This window comes from Labrus mixtus, chromosome 9 (assembly GCF_963584025.1).
Source record: "Labrus mixtus chromosome 9, fLabMix1.1, whole genome shotgun sequence".
Classification (NCBI taxonomy): domain Eukaryota; kingdom Metazoa; phylum Chordata; class Actinopteri; order Labriformes; family Labridae; genus Labrus; species Labrus mixtus.
Window position 1 is genome coordinate 5,269,848 of NC_083620.1, and position 16,599 is coordinate 5,286,446.

At 39.7% G+C, this 16,599-nt stretch overlaps 1 protein-coding gene across 1 annotated transcript; it reads right to left on the bottom strand.

Moving 5' to 3' along the window:
* Positions 1 to 12,704: 12,704 nt before the first annotated feature.
* LOC132980124 (zona pellucida sperm-binding protein 3-like) lies at positions 12,705 to 13,551 on the bottom strand. The gene is made up of 2 exons (XM_061046054.1): positions 13,011 to 13,551; positions 12,705 to 12,936 (listed from the first exon to the last, which is right to left on the bottom strand). The coding sequence occupies exons 1-2, from the start codon at positions 13,521 to 13,523 to the stop codon at positions 12,814 to 12,816; spliced, it is 636 nt and encodes a 211-aa protein (XP_060902037.1). The 5' UTR covers positions 13,524 to 13,551; the 3' UTR covers positions 12,705 to 12,813.
* Between the last annotated feature and the right edge of the window lie 3,048 nt (positions 13,552 to 16,599).

The following is a 16,599-nucleotide window of genomic DNA, read 5'->3' on the forward strand; positions in this document are numbered from 1 at the left end:
AGACAAAAAGACTGGATTTAGTCCAAGATGGGATTTGCTTCTGCCCTCTGCAAGCAGCTGGTATGATTTCAAGTATAACAGACAACCAATAACAATATAAGTCAAGTAAAAAATCCACCTGGGAGTTTTATCAAAGTGAAAGGAGACATTTTAAAAGCACAGTGGTGTCACTACTTTCCATCTCTTTGGAAACAGGGGGATTCTACAGCAGCTTTACTACAGCGCGCCTAAATGGACAAAATAGTATAAATGCGGTTTTAAAAATCAATGTGTTCATTTCCAAGCATAATCTCATCGCGGTTAACACGCTAACGCTGACAGCCCATCTTAAAAGTTGTTTACTAGTTTAGCATGAAGACACAAAATCAGTAAACAGCTACGTTAGCCTAACAAATCCTTATCAAACAGATTCTCCTGCTTGTGAGTATCATGTGTGAAAGGGCAACTCAGGAAGATTTCAGGGGCAGTCCTGTAATTTATCTTGCTTTTTCCAGGAGTGTATGTGTGAAAAGGGCGAGGGAAAATCTGACGCACAAACATCTATCTGTTAGAACAACAAATCCCCCTGCAAGTCAAGGATCAAGGATCTGAAGTTTTTGGGCACTTACATGTCTGGGTCTTTTTTTTTTTTTGACCCTGAAGGTGCACACTTGCTTAGATATCATTTGATTGAGTTTAAAACTTCAGATACTTCTATGTGATGTGGAACAAAACGGTCTCAAAACCTGAAAATCACCCCAAAACTCCTGATGACTGTCTTTAAAAGTAATCACTGTGATTGACAGAAATAATAGCAATCTCCTTGTATGCTTAGACAGTAAGCAAATACTGTCTCTGCAGGACCAGTTTGTACACACACACACACACACACACACACACACACACACACACACACACACACACACACACACACACACACACACACACACACAGACTGTTAAATGAGAGGTTTGTGAGTCTGGTCAGGTTTTATCCCACAGTAAGCTGATGGTCAGGGGGTGTGCCTGTTGTCTGGGCAGATGGTAAAAGGGGGAGGGGTGCAGAAGAAGTGTGAGACCCCAGGAAATTACATGCATGAATTACTGCTCAATATTATCACTAAGCTGGCAGTATCCTGGTGATTAAATCCCCCCATCCTACTGTATATACAGAACGTAATCCAGTTGACACAGTTTTTATAATAACTGACTCAAAGTTGTTACAAGTTGATTGTATGAATGGCTCTTGTTTGTATGCTGACGTATATGCACTGAAATTTGTGTCAAGCAGCCCCTCACCATGCATTATTAATGAGCAGTGTTATATAACGAACTGGGGCTGACGCACTCTTTCACAACAGCACCGTCCTCTGAACCCTCAATGCCCAGTCTGAACCGCTCTGACAGATCTGTGATGGACTCGCTCATAAAGTCCATGCATACTTTGATCTGGGGTTGTGACGATACCAGAATATTTAACTTCAGTATGGTACTATTTTAAATCAGTTTTCCAAATTAAAAAATGTCTTGTTATAAATGACCAACTCATGCACAATGTTCAAATTGCACATATACACTGGCAATGCTTCAGAACCAAAAAGTTGCCAACGTATTTGTGCAATTTTGACAGTGCTGAATCTTGGTGTCTTTCATTTAGACATTCTTCTATTGTAGTTTCAACTATTGCAGGATGTGAAGTTAAGCTCTTTGATCTATTCTGTTCGTTGGCAATAATAAAGGCACAGAAATAACCCCACACAGCTGTTCTTTGGGGGATGTGGTTATGGTATAAAGCTCTTTGGCTTTTAATGTCTCCAAGTCTAAAACAACTTTATGTCACCAGTGAAAAACATCACAAGATGTGTTGGCTCGGTGCAGAGGTCACAGAAACTGCACGACTGAGGAGAGGATCATGTCTAAATGAAACTTAGCATATTTTCATATGCTTGTGTTGGATGTTTTGCATTTCAGGAGGGAACATTTTCTGCACTCATAAGAAGTTGTATTTTTTTTGACAGTAAGAGAAGTACGTTTTGGCGTTGTGTTGGTGAATGGGTGTGGAGCAAATACAATGTTAGAACCAACAATTATTGTTGACTCTTTTAACCATGAGTATGGTCATTCTTGCCATCATACCCACATTTTTGTTGCCTGAGTTTACTGGTCTGCAGAGCTCCTCCTCTCCAGCCAGATTTAATTTCACCATGAGCCTCTGTGTTAGAATTTCCCATCCAGCCCCAGGAGGTCCTTTTGCTTTCTCTCATTTCTCCATAATGACATGCATGTATTATTACTAAGGTGCACCATTTTTAAAATGCTGCAGTACTGACGTATGGCTGATGGGAATATGGAAGCATGTTGGAGAGCTGAGCCATTTCTCGCCTCCATTAAACCATCACTCATCTTTCCCATGTCTTCAGCTTTCACAGAGAGCTGATTAATGGCCGTAATGGTGAGGGTGCAGTCAGATGCAGAATTCACGTTCTGCACGTTACAGCATTTTCACATTATGCAAAAATGGGTTAAGGCAACTACCCAAGATTCGTTTTCCTTGCAAATAAGGAAGCAATGGGCGAGCTGGACTTAATGTATTTACAGTCTAATTGGCTCTGACACTTTATTGTATTTCCTTACCACTTTGCTAATACTCCCGGGAGCTCTGGCCCCGGATGGTGCCTCATTGGCGAAACTTGAGCTCAATCAAGACAATAGACTCCTCAGATCAGGACCCTCTGATTGTGCCGTGTCAGAGATTTCTATACTCAAATTCGACTCTCTGAGTGGGGGGAAGAAAGTCGAATATGTCATCCAAGCGCACTCATTAAGTTTGACAAAGCCAAAGCTAATCACGTCTTGGGTTGACGCTGCAGTAACTGATAGCCAGAGTGAAGGAAGGGCTGATGTTATTGCTCGGACGTTTTCCTCTTTGATATCACACATCTAGACTGAACAGCTTTCCTCTGTGTTAACAATGCTTTTAGACAAACAGCTAGTCATTAATGCAGTGTTGATAAGGAGGCAACGTCTGCTCCTTCTTAGAACAGGGCGTTGCTGCTGTCCAAACAGCCAGCTACTCAATTAAATTCAGACAGATTATTTGTAAAATTACTTTTAGATACTAGGAAATATTTTTTTTATTAAGATGTTTAAAGTCACTGTGCATTTGTAATGAAAAAGATACTTACCTTTCTATCTGTATGAGCACCCAACATACTCTATATCATTAGATTGGATGGATGTAATTAGAGGAGGCTCCAGGGAAAAAAGGTTGGAATAACTGCTCTATATTAATGAGAGTGTTTTTGCACTCCACACTTGGCAAAACAAAAAACAGATTAAAAGACACATTCATAATTGCATCACTCACACAGACAAGGGAACACTTCACTCCAATAAGAACATGGAGCAAAAGAGAAAAATACTTCTGCACACAAAGTTTCACTTCTACACTTATTGTCATGAGCCCTGCCAACAGATGTCCTGTAGTTGACTGGCATGTGAAAGGTGACCTCAATCCAATAAACATTCTGAGGTTGTTATTTTTTTTATCCATAAACATGGTTTTAGCTGTGATCAGTCACGTTATCCTGATGACATGAGAAAGTCACATGGACGTCAGGAAGTTAAGAACACTGGTTGGGAATCGATGGGTATGGACGAAAGTGATCGGCACGCAGGTATCATCAGAAAACTTATAGACACATTGGATATGATCCTGACACTTTACAGAAAAGTGTTTTTTCCGGCAGGTTGACCAACTTGCCTGGCTAGGAGGAACGTGGTTTAGTCCTGCAGACTAAATGAGCTTTAGAGACTAAAATCGTCTTTTGAACCAGGCTGAAAACATGTTTATTTCTGCTGTAAAAATTGACATTTTATTATGGGGTCTAATGGGGATTCTTTGGCTTTTGTAGCCAGCCTCAAGTGGTCACTCGAGGAATTTAAATGTTTTGCACCTCCGCTTGCCTCCGTTACAATCCCCAGAGCTCAAACAGCTGATTTATTTATTCAATCAGCTGTTATAAACTGCATACTGGACTCAACAGAGCTCACTGACTCACTTCCTGGTTTTCTTCTTCCTCTTCACACAGACATTGCTATACAACTTTGCGGGAGCTAAAAGAAGAACTAAAACTACTACATGCTGCTAGTGAGGACTGAGTCAGTCATGTAGTGACGATTACCCAACCCTCTTAAAGCGTGAATATTTCCATTACTCTGCCCTGAAGCAGAAATGTGAAGGCCGGTGCACAAGAGGCAGCATGTTGAAATGTTCTGCAACACTAATGTGTAGACACACAGGAGAGAAATTCACGTCTACCAGAAGACCTGAAGCAATAAAGATGTTTAAGAACATTAATCTGCATCTAAAGATGACCCAGTAACACTTAATAACTACACACTATTAATAATTTATAAAGCATTAGCTAATCATTAGTTAATGCTTTATTGCACATCTAATTTATTGGACAGTTAAACAACGGTTAAGTGCGGCCCTGTTCTCTCTCTCTCTCTGTTTCTTCCTCTTCCTGCTGCACACCTGTTCTTTATTTTTTTCTTTTTCCTCCTTCACCTGCTGCACACATGGGTGCACACTGTGCTTAGGTAGGAGAAGGGGTATTTAGAGCCGCCAGGTAGGAGAGACTGGGGCACACACACTCTGTGCAGCGATGTGGTGAGGAGCTTATGTTCCCAATTTTCACTGTTTTTCCCCACACAGGTCAAGATTGTTGGGTTTGGGGTGGAGACCACCCGTAGTCCCGTTAATCTTTTCTTCTCATCAATCTTGTGTATTCATGTATTCAGTCATAGGAACTGTCTGAGTGTCAGCTGATAGAATTTGAGCCCTCTGTTCATCTGAACTTGGACTGAACTCCCATTGAAAAAGAGAAAATGCGAGGGATTAGAAAACAGTGCAGGAGCTTTATAAACTGTCATAACTGTTTCACAGCAGCAAACAAGTGAGGCGAAAAGAACAGACAGAGAGCTGGAGAAATATGACAACAGTATGATGATTCAGTGCAGACCAGCAGAGTAGGAAATCGGGTCTGCATAGCCTACTCACAAATGTCTCGAATACGCTAAACAAAGAAATTAATAAAGCGTGTAATGTTGCTGTGTGAGTCACTGCCGGTGGGCGTGCAGTGATAGCAGATGACAAACAGCTTCACTTACAAAAATAAGCCCCGTACTACCACATGTTCAGTCGAGCAGGAAATGTTCTAAACAGGGTTCCAGTTTTCTGCTTTGTTAACCTGCTTCACAACACCAGCCACTACGACTTACATCCAGACGTTGCCCACTGAGCTAACACTTTGGCTGTTCCAGGTTTCAAATAATATAAACAAATTAAATATGACAAAAATGATATTTGACTTCTTCCTCGTTCATAAATATAGATGAAAATATGAGGGGAGATATGGCAGTTTTCTAAGGAATAACAACTTATTTGATAACATATAAGCTAATGCCAGACAGCAACTTATGTCAGCATATTGATGACTCCTAACATTACTGTTTAATATATTACATAAGCTAGCTCGGAAAGGGTTGATGACTGACTCTCCAGTCCGCTGTTATACATGACTAACCATAGCTAACCATTATTATTATTTTTTTTTTTTATGAATTATACTTTCCACTGTTTAATTATTATTTATTTTCTGTCTTTTTTTTATGTTCACCTTTGTCTTATGTTACATGTTCAGAATAAACAAATCAAATCAAATCAAACCATAGCTAAGTGGTTAGAAAATAGGTTGTTTGTCCTTGAAATATGGCCCGATATTACGGTTTTTACTGGAGCTACATTTCTTCAGTTGTTTTTCATTTTGGACTGTGAAGTTGAAGCGCTTCAGACAAGAACATTAGCATTCAGCTAATTCCTTGGTAAAAGTACTGTTTAATGATATTTTACTGTAAAACTGTCTTGCTGACAATAAAGTGAGCTAGGAAAATGCTAATGTTAGCCGTTACTGCTAATTTGTTTATCAAATATGTTGTTTTCCATATAGCTGTATATCCTGCTGGATTTGCATTATCCATTGTCTTTGGAGTTGTTCAAAAGCAGTGATAGTGATGGTCTCCTTAAAGCTAATTTCAGACAAAAGCTAATATTCTGGTCTTCCAGGCGGGCGGCCCGGGTTCGAGTCCGACCTGTGGCTCCTTTCCTGCACGTCATTCCCCACTCTCTCTCTCTCTCTCTGATTTCCGACTCTGTCCACTGTCCTGTCTCTCCAATAAAGGCACTTTAAAAAATCTGAATCTTTAAAAAAAAATAAAAGCTAATATTCTATCAAATCCAAGCTCGAAAGTAATGTTTAATCACTTGATGACATTTCCTAGCTAAAGGTAAAGTTAGTTGTTTGTGCTTTTAAAGGCATTTCCTTGTAATGTTTGACGTGCAGGTATTGGCTTACAATGAAAGCTCTGTAGATGTGTCTGATACAGACGTAGGTAAATCATTTGATATAAATACTTTGACGTCACATCTCTAGTCGTTTTATAACCAATAAAAAACACATGAATGAGCAGAATGAGTTTACTAGACAATGATCAGACATCCTGTTTTTTTTTGTTTTTTTTAGCAAACACACAGCATCCTGAATCATCTGTTCATCATGTTCTAAATATGTCATGAATATTTCTGCTGCCAGTCATATTTGCATCACACACAGCACAACCCTCACATGAAACAGCCACTGACCCTTAGCAAAATTACCAGCTTGTAAATCGGGCACTTTCACCTTGTTGTGCTGGTTGCCATGAAGACGAGGCAGCTCCAACAGTTGCCTCATTCATTATTCCATCCACCAGTCACCAACAAGGGTTACATCAGTCATTCCTTACAGATTGTTTTTTTAATTAGGTAGAAAAAACTCAGAGTTAATATTTCGCAAACACCTGGCTCTCCATTTCCGGAAACGATTCCCTGAAACATGCATGAATTAAATATTTAAAATGGTACCGTCTGACGTCAGAGTAGATCATGGAAACAGGAAGCTCCCTCCTCAGGAAATCACGGATGTTGTGCTGTTTGCACAACAACGATAATCTCAGCGAATCGATGCTCTAATGACAACAGATGAATAAACACAGGCTCCATCCGTTTACAATGCTGGTAATGACTTACCGCTCGGACAGATGGTAAACATTGGTGAACTTTCAAACAAATCAATACTGCAGGCTAACATGCATGTTCAGTACACACATGGAACGTTTTAATATTGATAAACTATCAGCATTGGCGTTTAAACCAACAAAAACACACGTGCACAAACATTGACAATGTTGGGAAATGATACCAAATGCTTAATGGATTGCATACTGAAGGGTGAGCGAGGAGTTTTTAATTGACATGTAATCATATATTTAAAGGCAACCTTGAAGATTGTGACCTTTAATGGGTATCTTTTTAGAAGACAGGAAAGTTAAGAGTATGATTCAACTCCTGAGTACATTTCTGAACTGCTCACAGACTTAAACCCAACCCGGACCCTCAGGTCATCAGGTCTTAAATAAGTCCGGAGAGGGGGCCTTTAGTTACTGTGGTCCTTCTCTCTGGAACAAACTCCCTGCTGACCTGAGGTCCATTACTACTGTGTCTACTTTTAAAACAATCTGTTCTCCAAAGCATATGAATGGTTACTATTTGTATGTGTGTATGATCACTTTTGTGGTAACTGATGTTTGCTTTGTGGTGTGTATGTCTTCACTGATTAGATTTCTGTATCTTATTAATGACTGTGGAAACACTTTTTTTGTATGCTGTGTTTGGATTTTGTTTTTAACCTCAATGTAAAGTACATTGAGCTTATCTGTAATGATAAAGGTGCTATATAAATAAAATTGCTATTGCTATAAATGTTATAGCAGCCGAAACCCATCTGTAATACCCTCATTGGACTCATTGGTTTGTGGACTGCCTTTATGAAGCCTTGGATCCATTCAAAAAGTCCCCCTAAGTCCTTTCCTATTAACTTTTCCTTGACCTTGATGAATAAGGTCAAAGGGTCAAGGAAAGGTGTGAATAAAAGGAAAGGAAAAGACGACCGCAGTGAAAGGGAATCCAGCCGCACTTACACGAGGCAGATGTTACAGATGTGATATGGGACTGCTCTTAAAACTACAATCAACTGAAGATGGAGAAAGTTCATCTATCATATAGTGCGCTTACTGTGTTTAGTGCATTCATTTAGTGCTCACTCATATAGTGCAGGCAAAACAACATGAACTCCTTGCTGGTACTGATACGTATACTTGATGCTTTTTATGAGATCAGGAAGTGTCTCTTGTTTCTAAGCTGATTATAATCAACACTGGTTCTGTTTTACATCCAGCTGGTAAGTAATATGTAAATCCCTTTTAGCTACATATAAACACACTCGACTGACCTTTTGGAGCCAGCCTCAAGTGGCCACTACGGGAACTGCATGTTTTGTTGCTTCTGCATTGGATCTACCTTTCTACTCTGGGTGTTTCTGCTAAACTTTAATCCTTTTCTATGTTTGAGAAAAAAAGATGAGACATTCTTTCATTACGTTTTTGAAAGAATATACTCATTAAGAGATAAAATAATTTCCATTTCTTTATAGTATTCATATTATTGTTTCTGAATAGGCTAGAAGGAAACATTTTAGAAAGATAAGCTAGATGAGAGTGCTTCTGCGCAGGTGACAGAAATAGGCTTTTTTTTAAATATGCATATTTATAAAAAAGCATCCAGACTCTGCAGGTTCTGAGTCACATGCAGTACGCTGCTGTGATCAGGCCTCTCCAGCTGTGAGGAGGAGGAGGAATAAGACATGTGGGAGAGATGAAAGACACAGACAGCGCTTACTCCGCAGATGTTGTTAGACACACTTATTTGGAAATGCAAAATGAAAATCTAGATGTCCGTATTAATTTTAATGGAAAGCCAGAGCTCACGATGAACCACAGGGAGAAAAATGAAGAAGAAACATGCACTTGTGAGGTCAATGGAACGGCTACAGAAAACAACTCTTTCCAAATATATGACAAATGCGAAAGTTATTTTCTGATCATGATCTGGCAGGATACAAAGCAGCTGCTGCATGATTAACAGTGATGTGTTTCCTGGAAAAACTCCCATCCAATACAAACTGAGCATAAAAATATCTTGTCCTGACATGTATTTATCAACAATGTGGTCTTCAGCACCAACAACGATCAAACGTCAGCAGGATATGTTCCAGGAGGAGAAATCCAGGATAAATTAAAATCACAGCCTTGTACACTTAGATCTAAAACCAGGGTTGTTATCATTCATTTCTGCTGGATCAGAGTATTAATCGTCCTCGGCTGCAGGGAGATTTCTGGACTGGTTTTCAAAACCTGCAGTGGATCATCAGCGTGTTAGGACAAGCACCGGTGTGAGACAGAGGAGACACAGGAAAAGAGGTCACTGGCTGCTTTCATACACTATGGCACACATTTCAGACCTCACTGCAGCCTTGTGCACGCTCGTCATGAAGCGATCCTCATAAGCAACACATTAGCCTAACGCATACTGCATGCATCCACACATGATTGAGAGCATTCTGAAAGACTGGTTATGTGTTATTATCAACATGTCAGGCAACATAACACTTAAACAGCCAATGGCATTTACTTTAATTTGACTGATTTTCTGCTTTAGTGTGTTAATCATCATCTCACTCCACCAGATAGGAGCTACTTATACTACTAATGCACACATCAACCTGACGGCTATTCTGTGTCAGATCTCCGATGTGAGCTGGTAAATTAAAGCTCTATCACCTTCATCCAAAGCACAGCAGCTGTATTGGCCCACTTCCTCGTAAGAAGATGGCCTTATAGAAGATCATCGTAATCAATTCTGAGAAGTCTGTCTGACAACAGCAAAGATTGCAACTCCATTTCATCAACCACAGTTTCCCCATCTATCTTGTTGATTACAAAAGAGACACATTTCCATTTGGTTGCAAAATCAAGAAAATCCAATTCAGATGTTTTTGCTTCATCTTGGCAGTTTCCAAATCAGAGCAACTCTTCAATTGATTGGATTCTTTTTTAAAACATTCTATCATCGAGCACAAAACACTTGAAAAAAAAGGAAGTCACTGCATCCATATTTTTATACTACAAATTGACTTCAACATATCTGCGGTATATTTGGTTATCTGGCTTCATAAACCCCGACTATGGAAGCCCTGAGAAGACATACATCCATACATTTTATTTTACTCCGTTTTCCCTTGGTAATGGGAGAGCATTTCAGCTGTTTTCTCAAGATCTCGACTTATTTATCTCTTCATCTGGGGATGAAAATGTTGATATTTCCCATGATAAGTGAATTGTAGTCATTTCATCAAGATCCAGAAATTAACTTGTGATAACAGACAAACCAGGGTTGTTATCCGGAGATAAGAGAAATAAATTGAGATCAAGAATACATGTAACTTGACAAAGGAGACGTGGTAGGTGGTGTCAGGAAGCTGGTTAACAATTAGATAAGTCAATACAGTTCCTATAAAAATGGGCCGTTTTCCGAGCGTATGACCAATCACAAACATGAACAGTCAGCAGTCATCATATTTCACAAACTCAAGGCTTACTATATTAAAAAACAATAGTAAGTTAACACTAGAACGACCAGCATTTTATCACTACTAGAAAGGCCATAGCGGTCATTCTGACTGTTTACAAATGATTTGCATATCATTTCAATAATCAATATCAAATATAAGAATAAATGGATCTGTAATGTTGTGAAAGGTATAATAAACTTCAGGACACAAACATTAAATTCTAATGAATTTTAAATTTGAATAGTTTATCGAAAACCACGGGAACAGCAGCCGGAGTTTTTTGCGAATGGAAATGATCTCTGTATCATTCTCAGGTTCAATCTCAGAGCCAGTGTCAGATGAAGTTTCGAGAGACCAGGAGACATAACTTTCCGAATCCGAACCTGCGCCTCCATCAGATGCAGAAAACAACTCCATCTCGGTTATATGCAACTGTTCTGATATTTTTCCAAACCGACACGCCATGAGCAACAGTTAACTTATCCGCATAGTGTGCACAGTCTGCTGTGCTTTCTGCTCTCTCTCAGTTTTTAAAAGTTACTATCAAGCCTCTCCACCCGAAGCTCACCTGTTGTGATAACTGAATTTATAGGATTAGGATTAGGCTAAACAATGTTACAAAGCAGCAGGCAGGTGAGAGTGAGTAACCATGGTGACTGTCTGTCTGTCAATCAACAATGTCCCGCCCCCTCTATGAATTAAACTCTTCTGTCAGTAAAACTTACTTTGATCATGTGTCACAGAATGAACACATTCTGTATTATGTTTGATTATATATAAACCAAACTAAAGTTAATCCAATGATGTCATAAAAACAACAAAGCCTGCAGAGCCCATATAAAGCTCCAGCTGGAGGAACTCTGCAGGGCTAAAATAGAACAGAAACACAAGAACTTGAAGTCTACATGTTTTTAAATGAATGCATCACTGCGTGAAAATGTTCCTGATGAACATAAAAAGAGGACACATAACTAAATCATCATTTCAAAGTGGTGAGGAAAACCTTCAAATTGTGCATAAATATTGATCAAATTGAGGGAAAGATATTTCTGTTGCTAAAGATGTTCTGGGTGAGACCTCCAGACCTCCTACAAAGATGTTTTTCAAATAGATTAAACTCGTCTGCACAGTTTTTGTGCATTTAAAAACATTATACAGGGAAATAAGTTTGGTTGAACTGGCCAGTAACTTACAAATTTGTCAAAATGAATACAAATGAAAAACATCGTGATAAAATCGTGATATGATATTTTTCCCATATCACCCACCTCTACCTTCAAGAGCGGGAAAAAGTAGCGAATACTGAAATGATACACTGGCTATAATGCATGCAGTCAATATGACCACTATGGACTTTCAAGGTAGAAATACTCAAAACTCTTTTGTGTTATTGATAAAATAACAATGCTAGAATAAAATATAGACACATTTAGGAAAAGTCACGGTCCTGTAGTTACATAGGTTTTATTTTAAGTAAGTTATTACATTGCAAAATTAAAAAACAGTCAAAATGACTGCCTGGTCTTTCTAGTGTTAAACAGATGATCCACTCTTGAATCAGAGCAGCTGCAGTGAGAGATTGAGGAAGAACTGGCAGCAAAAACACTTGCTGCATATTGAGACTTGTAAAATCACTTTCCATCATAGATATGATTAGAATAGCTCCCATTTTCCCCTTAAAGGAATTCATTGTTAAAATGTTCTTTTGGCATGTTTGACAGTTAACAAACAATATTTCAGCCGCAGTCCACTGTGATCAGACGGAGCTGTTAAAATAAATATAACTGAAAGCTATAACTTATTTTATTTCTTATACACACAAGCAGGCTTTTGTGCACCATAGTTGGTCTGTGTCAGCAGAGCAGCTTAAGGTTTAGGAAAAACATTTAAGTAGAAGAATAGAAGGAGAATTGCCTCATTTGTGACCTGCTAGCTCATAATGCTAATACAGCTTTAATCACTGCAGGTGATTAAAACCACTACACACAAGGAGAAGCTGCTCATGTTTCTCCTCCAATGCTATTTGTGTAAATGATGGGAAATAATCCTAAAAGGACTCCACTTGTAAGTGAAGATACCCGGTCTTTGCAAAGTCTCAAAGTCTGTTCTAATGTATGAAGACGTGATGCATGGGCCAAGGTAAAGATAAAAACAGTTTTTTAAGATGTGAAAACTTTTATTTATTTTTCATATTACATATAAATCAGTTTATTTTTGTCCACAGGTCAAACTGAAGGTTGTTTTTGTGTGATCCAGGTCTTGCTTCACCTCGGGTAGTGACACTCCACTCCGATGACGGCACTCTGAGTCCTGATGATGTTGCTTCTGCCCAACACTCTGGGTTTGTAGACCAGCGTGAAGGCATAAATAAAGGCATCCTCTGTCATCTGAGGAAGAAGAACATCTATTTAAAGACTGAACTGACCCAACGTGTAATATTATTTAATAAAAATACTCATACCACTAGTATGCTTCCACAGTCATGCAGCTCACTTTCAAATACCAGCACATGAGAAGAGTCGTCGACCTCTGTGGCTGGACAACCACCAAGCGTGACCTCCTCTGGTTTCACCCTACTGCTCAGACCCAGCAGGTCCTGACTCACCTCCACCTGGATCTTACTCTCCCAACACCTCACTGCAACACGTTCTTTCTTCACCTGCTGCTGCTGCTGCTGCTGCTGCTTAAGCTCAACAGGAGGCATGATCTTCAGCTCCACTGGATCTTCTGGAAACTTCCAGGAGAACAGTTCGATTGCTGGCCAGATCTTCGTTTGAAGAATCCCTGCAGTTTGTGTTGCAGACTCCCTGGAGTTCCCTCTCTCAGGTCGTGCTGCCGGCTCGGCCTCCACCTCTGCAGGTTTCTGCTCCTCCAGACCCCAGTACGTTGGCAATCTCATACTGAGGAATCGAGCGTCACTAAGCCTCAAACACGCAAGCACAAAGCCAAACACAACAAGCTGCATGGACTGCATTGTTTCAAACAGACTGCTTTCCCTGCAGCTCCTTTAAGTATGAGCAAAGACTCCTCCCTCAGAGTAATTAGCTGCTTCACCTCCACACAGGTAAACCTCTCAGCTGCACCTCCAGCACTAATTAACCTTTGAGCTGTGTGACACTCTGAGACATGAGAAGCAGCCTCTACCACCTTCAGGTGCTCCACACATGCAGACTGAGCTTTCTTTGTTTCTAAAGGCGCTCAGAAGAATGCATTAGACAGCAACTGAGTGGCATTTTACAAAGATCTGTATTTGTGTTTTGAGGACATTCAGTCATTCAAACGTGTGTTTATTAAGTAAAACTCTCAGGTTTGCTCCGTGAACACGTTTTAACAGTCACACATTCCAGTAAAATCAAACATAGAAAATAACTTCATCTGAGAATAGTGATAAATAAATCATGACAGTATTGGTTAGATAATGTACTCACCTATACTTGCACCTCTTCTTCCCTACATTTCAGAGGGAAATATTCTGTTGACATCAACTCTCTGTACTCCAACTTTATCCAGAATGTTTCCTGCCAGGTTCCTAGTAAGTGTGAAGATGTTGTGAGCCAGAGTGAGCATGCAGCAGGAAATATCCAGGTGTGAGCAGGAGGTGGTGATGTGGCTTACATCCTGTGACTGGTGCATCATTATAGACTGTATGTGCACAACCAGTGTGTTCTCCATGCACAGACTGAAACCAATGTTCTTCTCCGATCTCTGTTGATACTATGAATGTGTCCAACTACACATGGCATTAATATGAAAAAAAATGAAAAATCCCCACCTCAATCTCAGATGTCTTGATGAAATTTACCTGGAAAAAGGTTTAAAGATTTTTTTTTAAAACCAAGAAATCTGAGCCTATAAGTGATGTCTCCTTTCTTTGTGTATTTTAATGTAAAAGACTTTGCTTACTTCTCCAGTGAACGATCCTGGACCAAAAAGAACCTCAAACATTTCAAAAGACATTCTGGGACTCTAAGGAAGCACAGACATCATTTCTTTGAAGGCGCCTTTTCTTTGAATGTGAAATAAATTCAAGCATTTGAACCTCTGGTGTTGAACGATGAAGCCAATGCAGAAGTGCCAAAAAAAAAGCAGTTCCTTGAGTGTGGCTGCAAAAACCTCAGGTTGAAAGAACAGTTTCCATCGCTGTAGCCTATTTCTTTATTGGCATACACTGCCCAGGGTGTCAATTTTACAAATCATCTGTTTTGATGACATAGAAGCTAATAGTTAAGCACATATTTGCATGATTTGGGGTGTGGTGGAGTTGACTGACAGGTGGATGCGTTCCAACTTTTTGCCAGAAGGCTGAAGGCCCGCCTCAAATCCACTTCTTTGCTCGTTTTTTTTGATTGATCAAAAGTCAGGTTTGGATGCTGTATTTTCAATACGGAGACTGCTGTCATTTGGCTTCAAATCATCTCTTCAGAAGCTAACTGGTGACATCACTGAGACTACGTTCATGTTTCTTCAGTCTATGGTTTCACCTCACTGTCTGTCTGTCATTGTCTGGATTGTTTGTTTAGTGTTTGTTAAAAAAAAAAATACATATATATATATATATGTACAGTATATGTGTGATATAGGGACAGAGAGAGTGGGGGGAAAGGAGCCACAAGTTGGACTTGAACCTGTACCGTCCGCTTCAAGGACTACAGCCTCTGTACTTGGGACGCGTGCCCTAAAAACTTGGCTAACAGCACCCCAGGACATAATGTGTTAACATAAAACTGATCAACAGCTGCATGTGAGAAGGAAAATAAATCACCTTTTAATCAAAGTCAGACACCAGCAGAAGCCATGTACAGCTGGACGACTTCCAAAAAACATGATTTAAACATACGAGCATATAAGAAAACATATGTTCACCTTCACATTTTTTCTCTTCTCAAAGTCAAAGTGTAGTGCTTATAAAGCCTACTCTTTTGTTTAAAATTATTCTCTGGATGTCTGAAATAAAAAGGAGTCATGAGAAATACTGTTCCTAGAATCTAGACCCTTAAAGCCAGAAGTCTGCAGGAAAATATTTGTGCTAGCAGGGATGTCTTTCTTTCTAAAGCAGCAGTGGGTGTGTGTGTTGTGTGTGTGTGTGTGTGTGTGTGTGTGTGTGTGTGTGTGTGTGTGTGTGTGTGTGTGTGTGTGTGTGTGTGTGTGTGTGTGTGTGTGTGTGGTGTGTGTGTGTGTGTGTGTGTGTGTGTGTGCTCGGCTTGGCTGCCAGCAGAGTTCAGTCATGCAGCTGCTGAGTTGACGGCTCTTTGGCAGGGTGTGTTGTCTGCAGAGAGGACAAATGAGGGCAAATATCTGCAAAAGTAAACTTTCAAATCCCGCAGAAACAAAGTCCTGATACACAGAGCAGGCCTGCAGAGCATAAGTCTGACGACACAATCTCAGAAGGAGGTCGGACAGTTGGACACCTGTCAAACATGCTGTTGTAGACGTCACAAGAAATGTCCTTGTGTCACCCGAACCATCTGAACGTATAAAAGTCTGATAGACCGAATATTCAGGTATGTTTTTATCAGATAGTTGTCATAGTTTGTACAATTTAACCCTACGAACTATCAACCAAAAAAAGTCACCATATCTTATTAAAGAATGGTCACGTCTTTTTTTCTATATCCAAGATGAATCATCTAGTCAGGCAGCATTTGCAAACACCGCAATGGCATCCCAGCCCCCCTTTAATACTGTGAGCAGGGACATACATGAATGTACACACTTTTAAAAAATTTTATTTGTATTTGTTGATCCTTTGGTCTTTTACTGCAGCGCCCTGTCGTCCAAATATGCTCACATCTGGCTGCAAATAAACAAGATGGTAATGGTGCTGAATGCAACACTCAAAACTCTGAAACATTTCCAACCAGCAGGGATCCAAAAAACATTCCTGGTTTTCATCAACCTGTAGAAACTGCAACACCACTGACAGCACCAATCTGCCCTAAGGGATGAACTCTACAACTGACACATATAAAGTACCATCCACACCGCTGGTTTAATTAGAATAGATCCATTTAGAAAAGACTGAAAGTCAAGTAATAAATGCCCATTTCAAT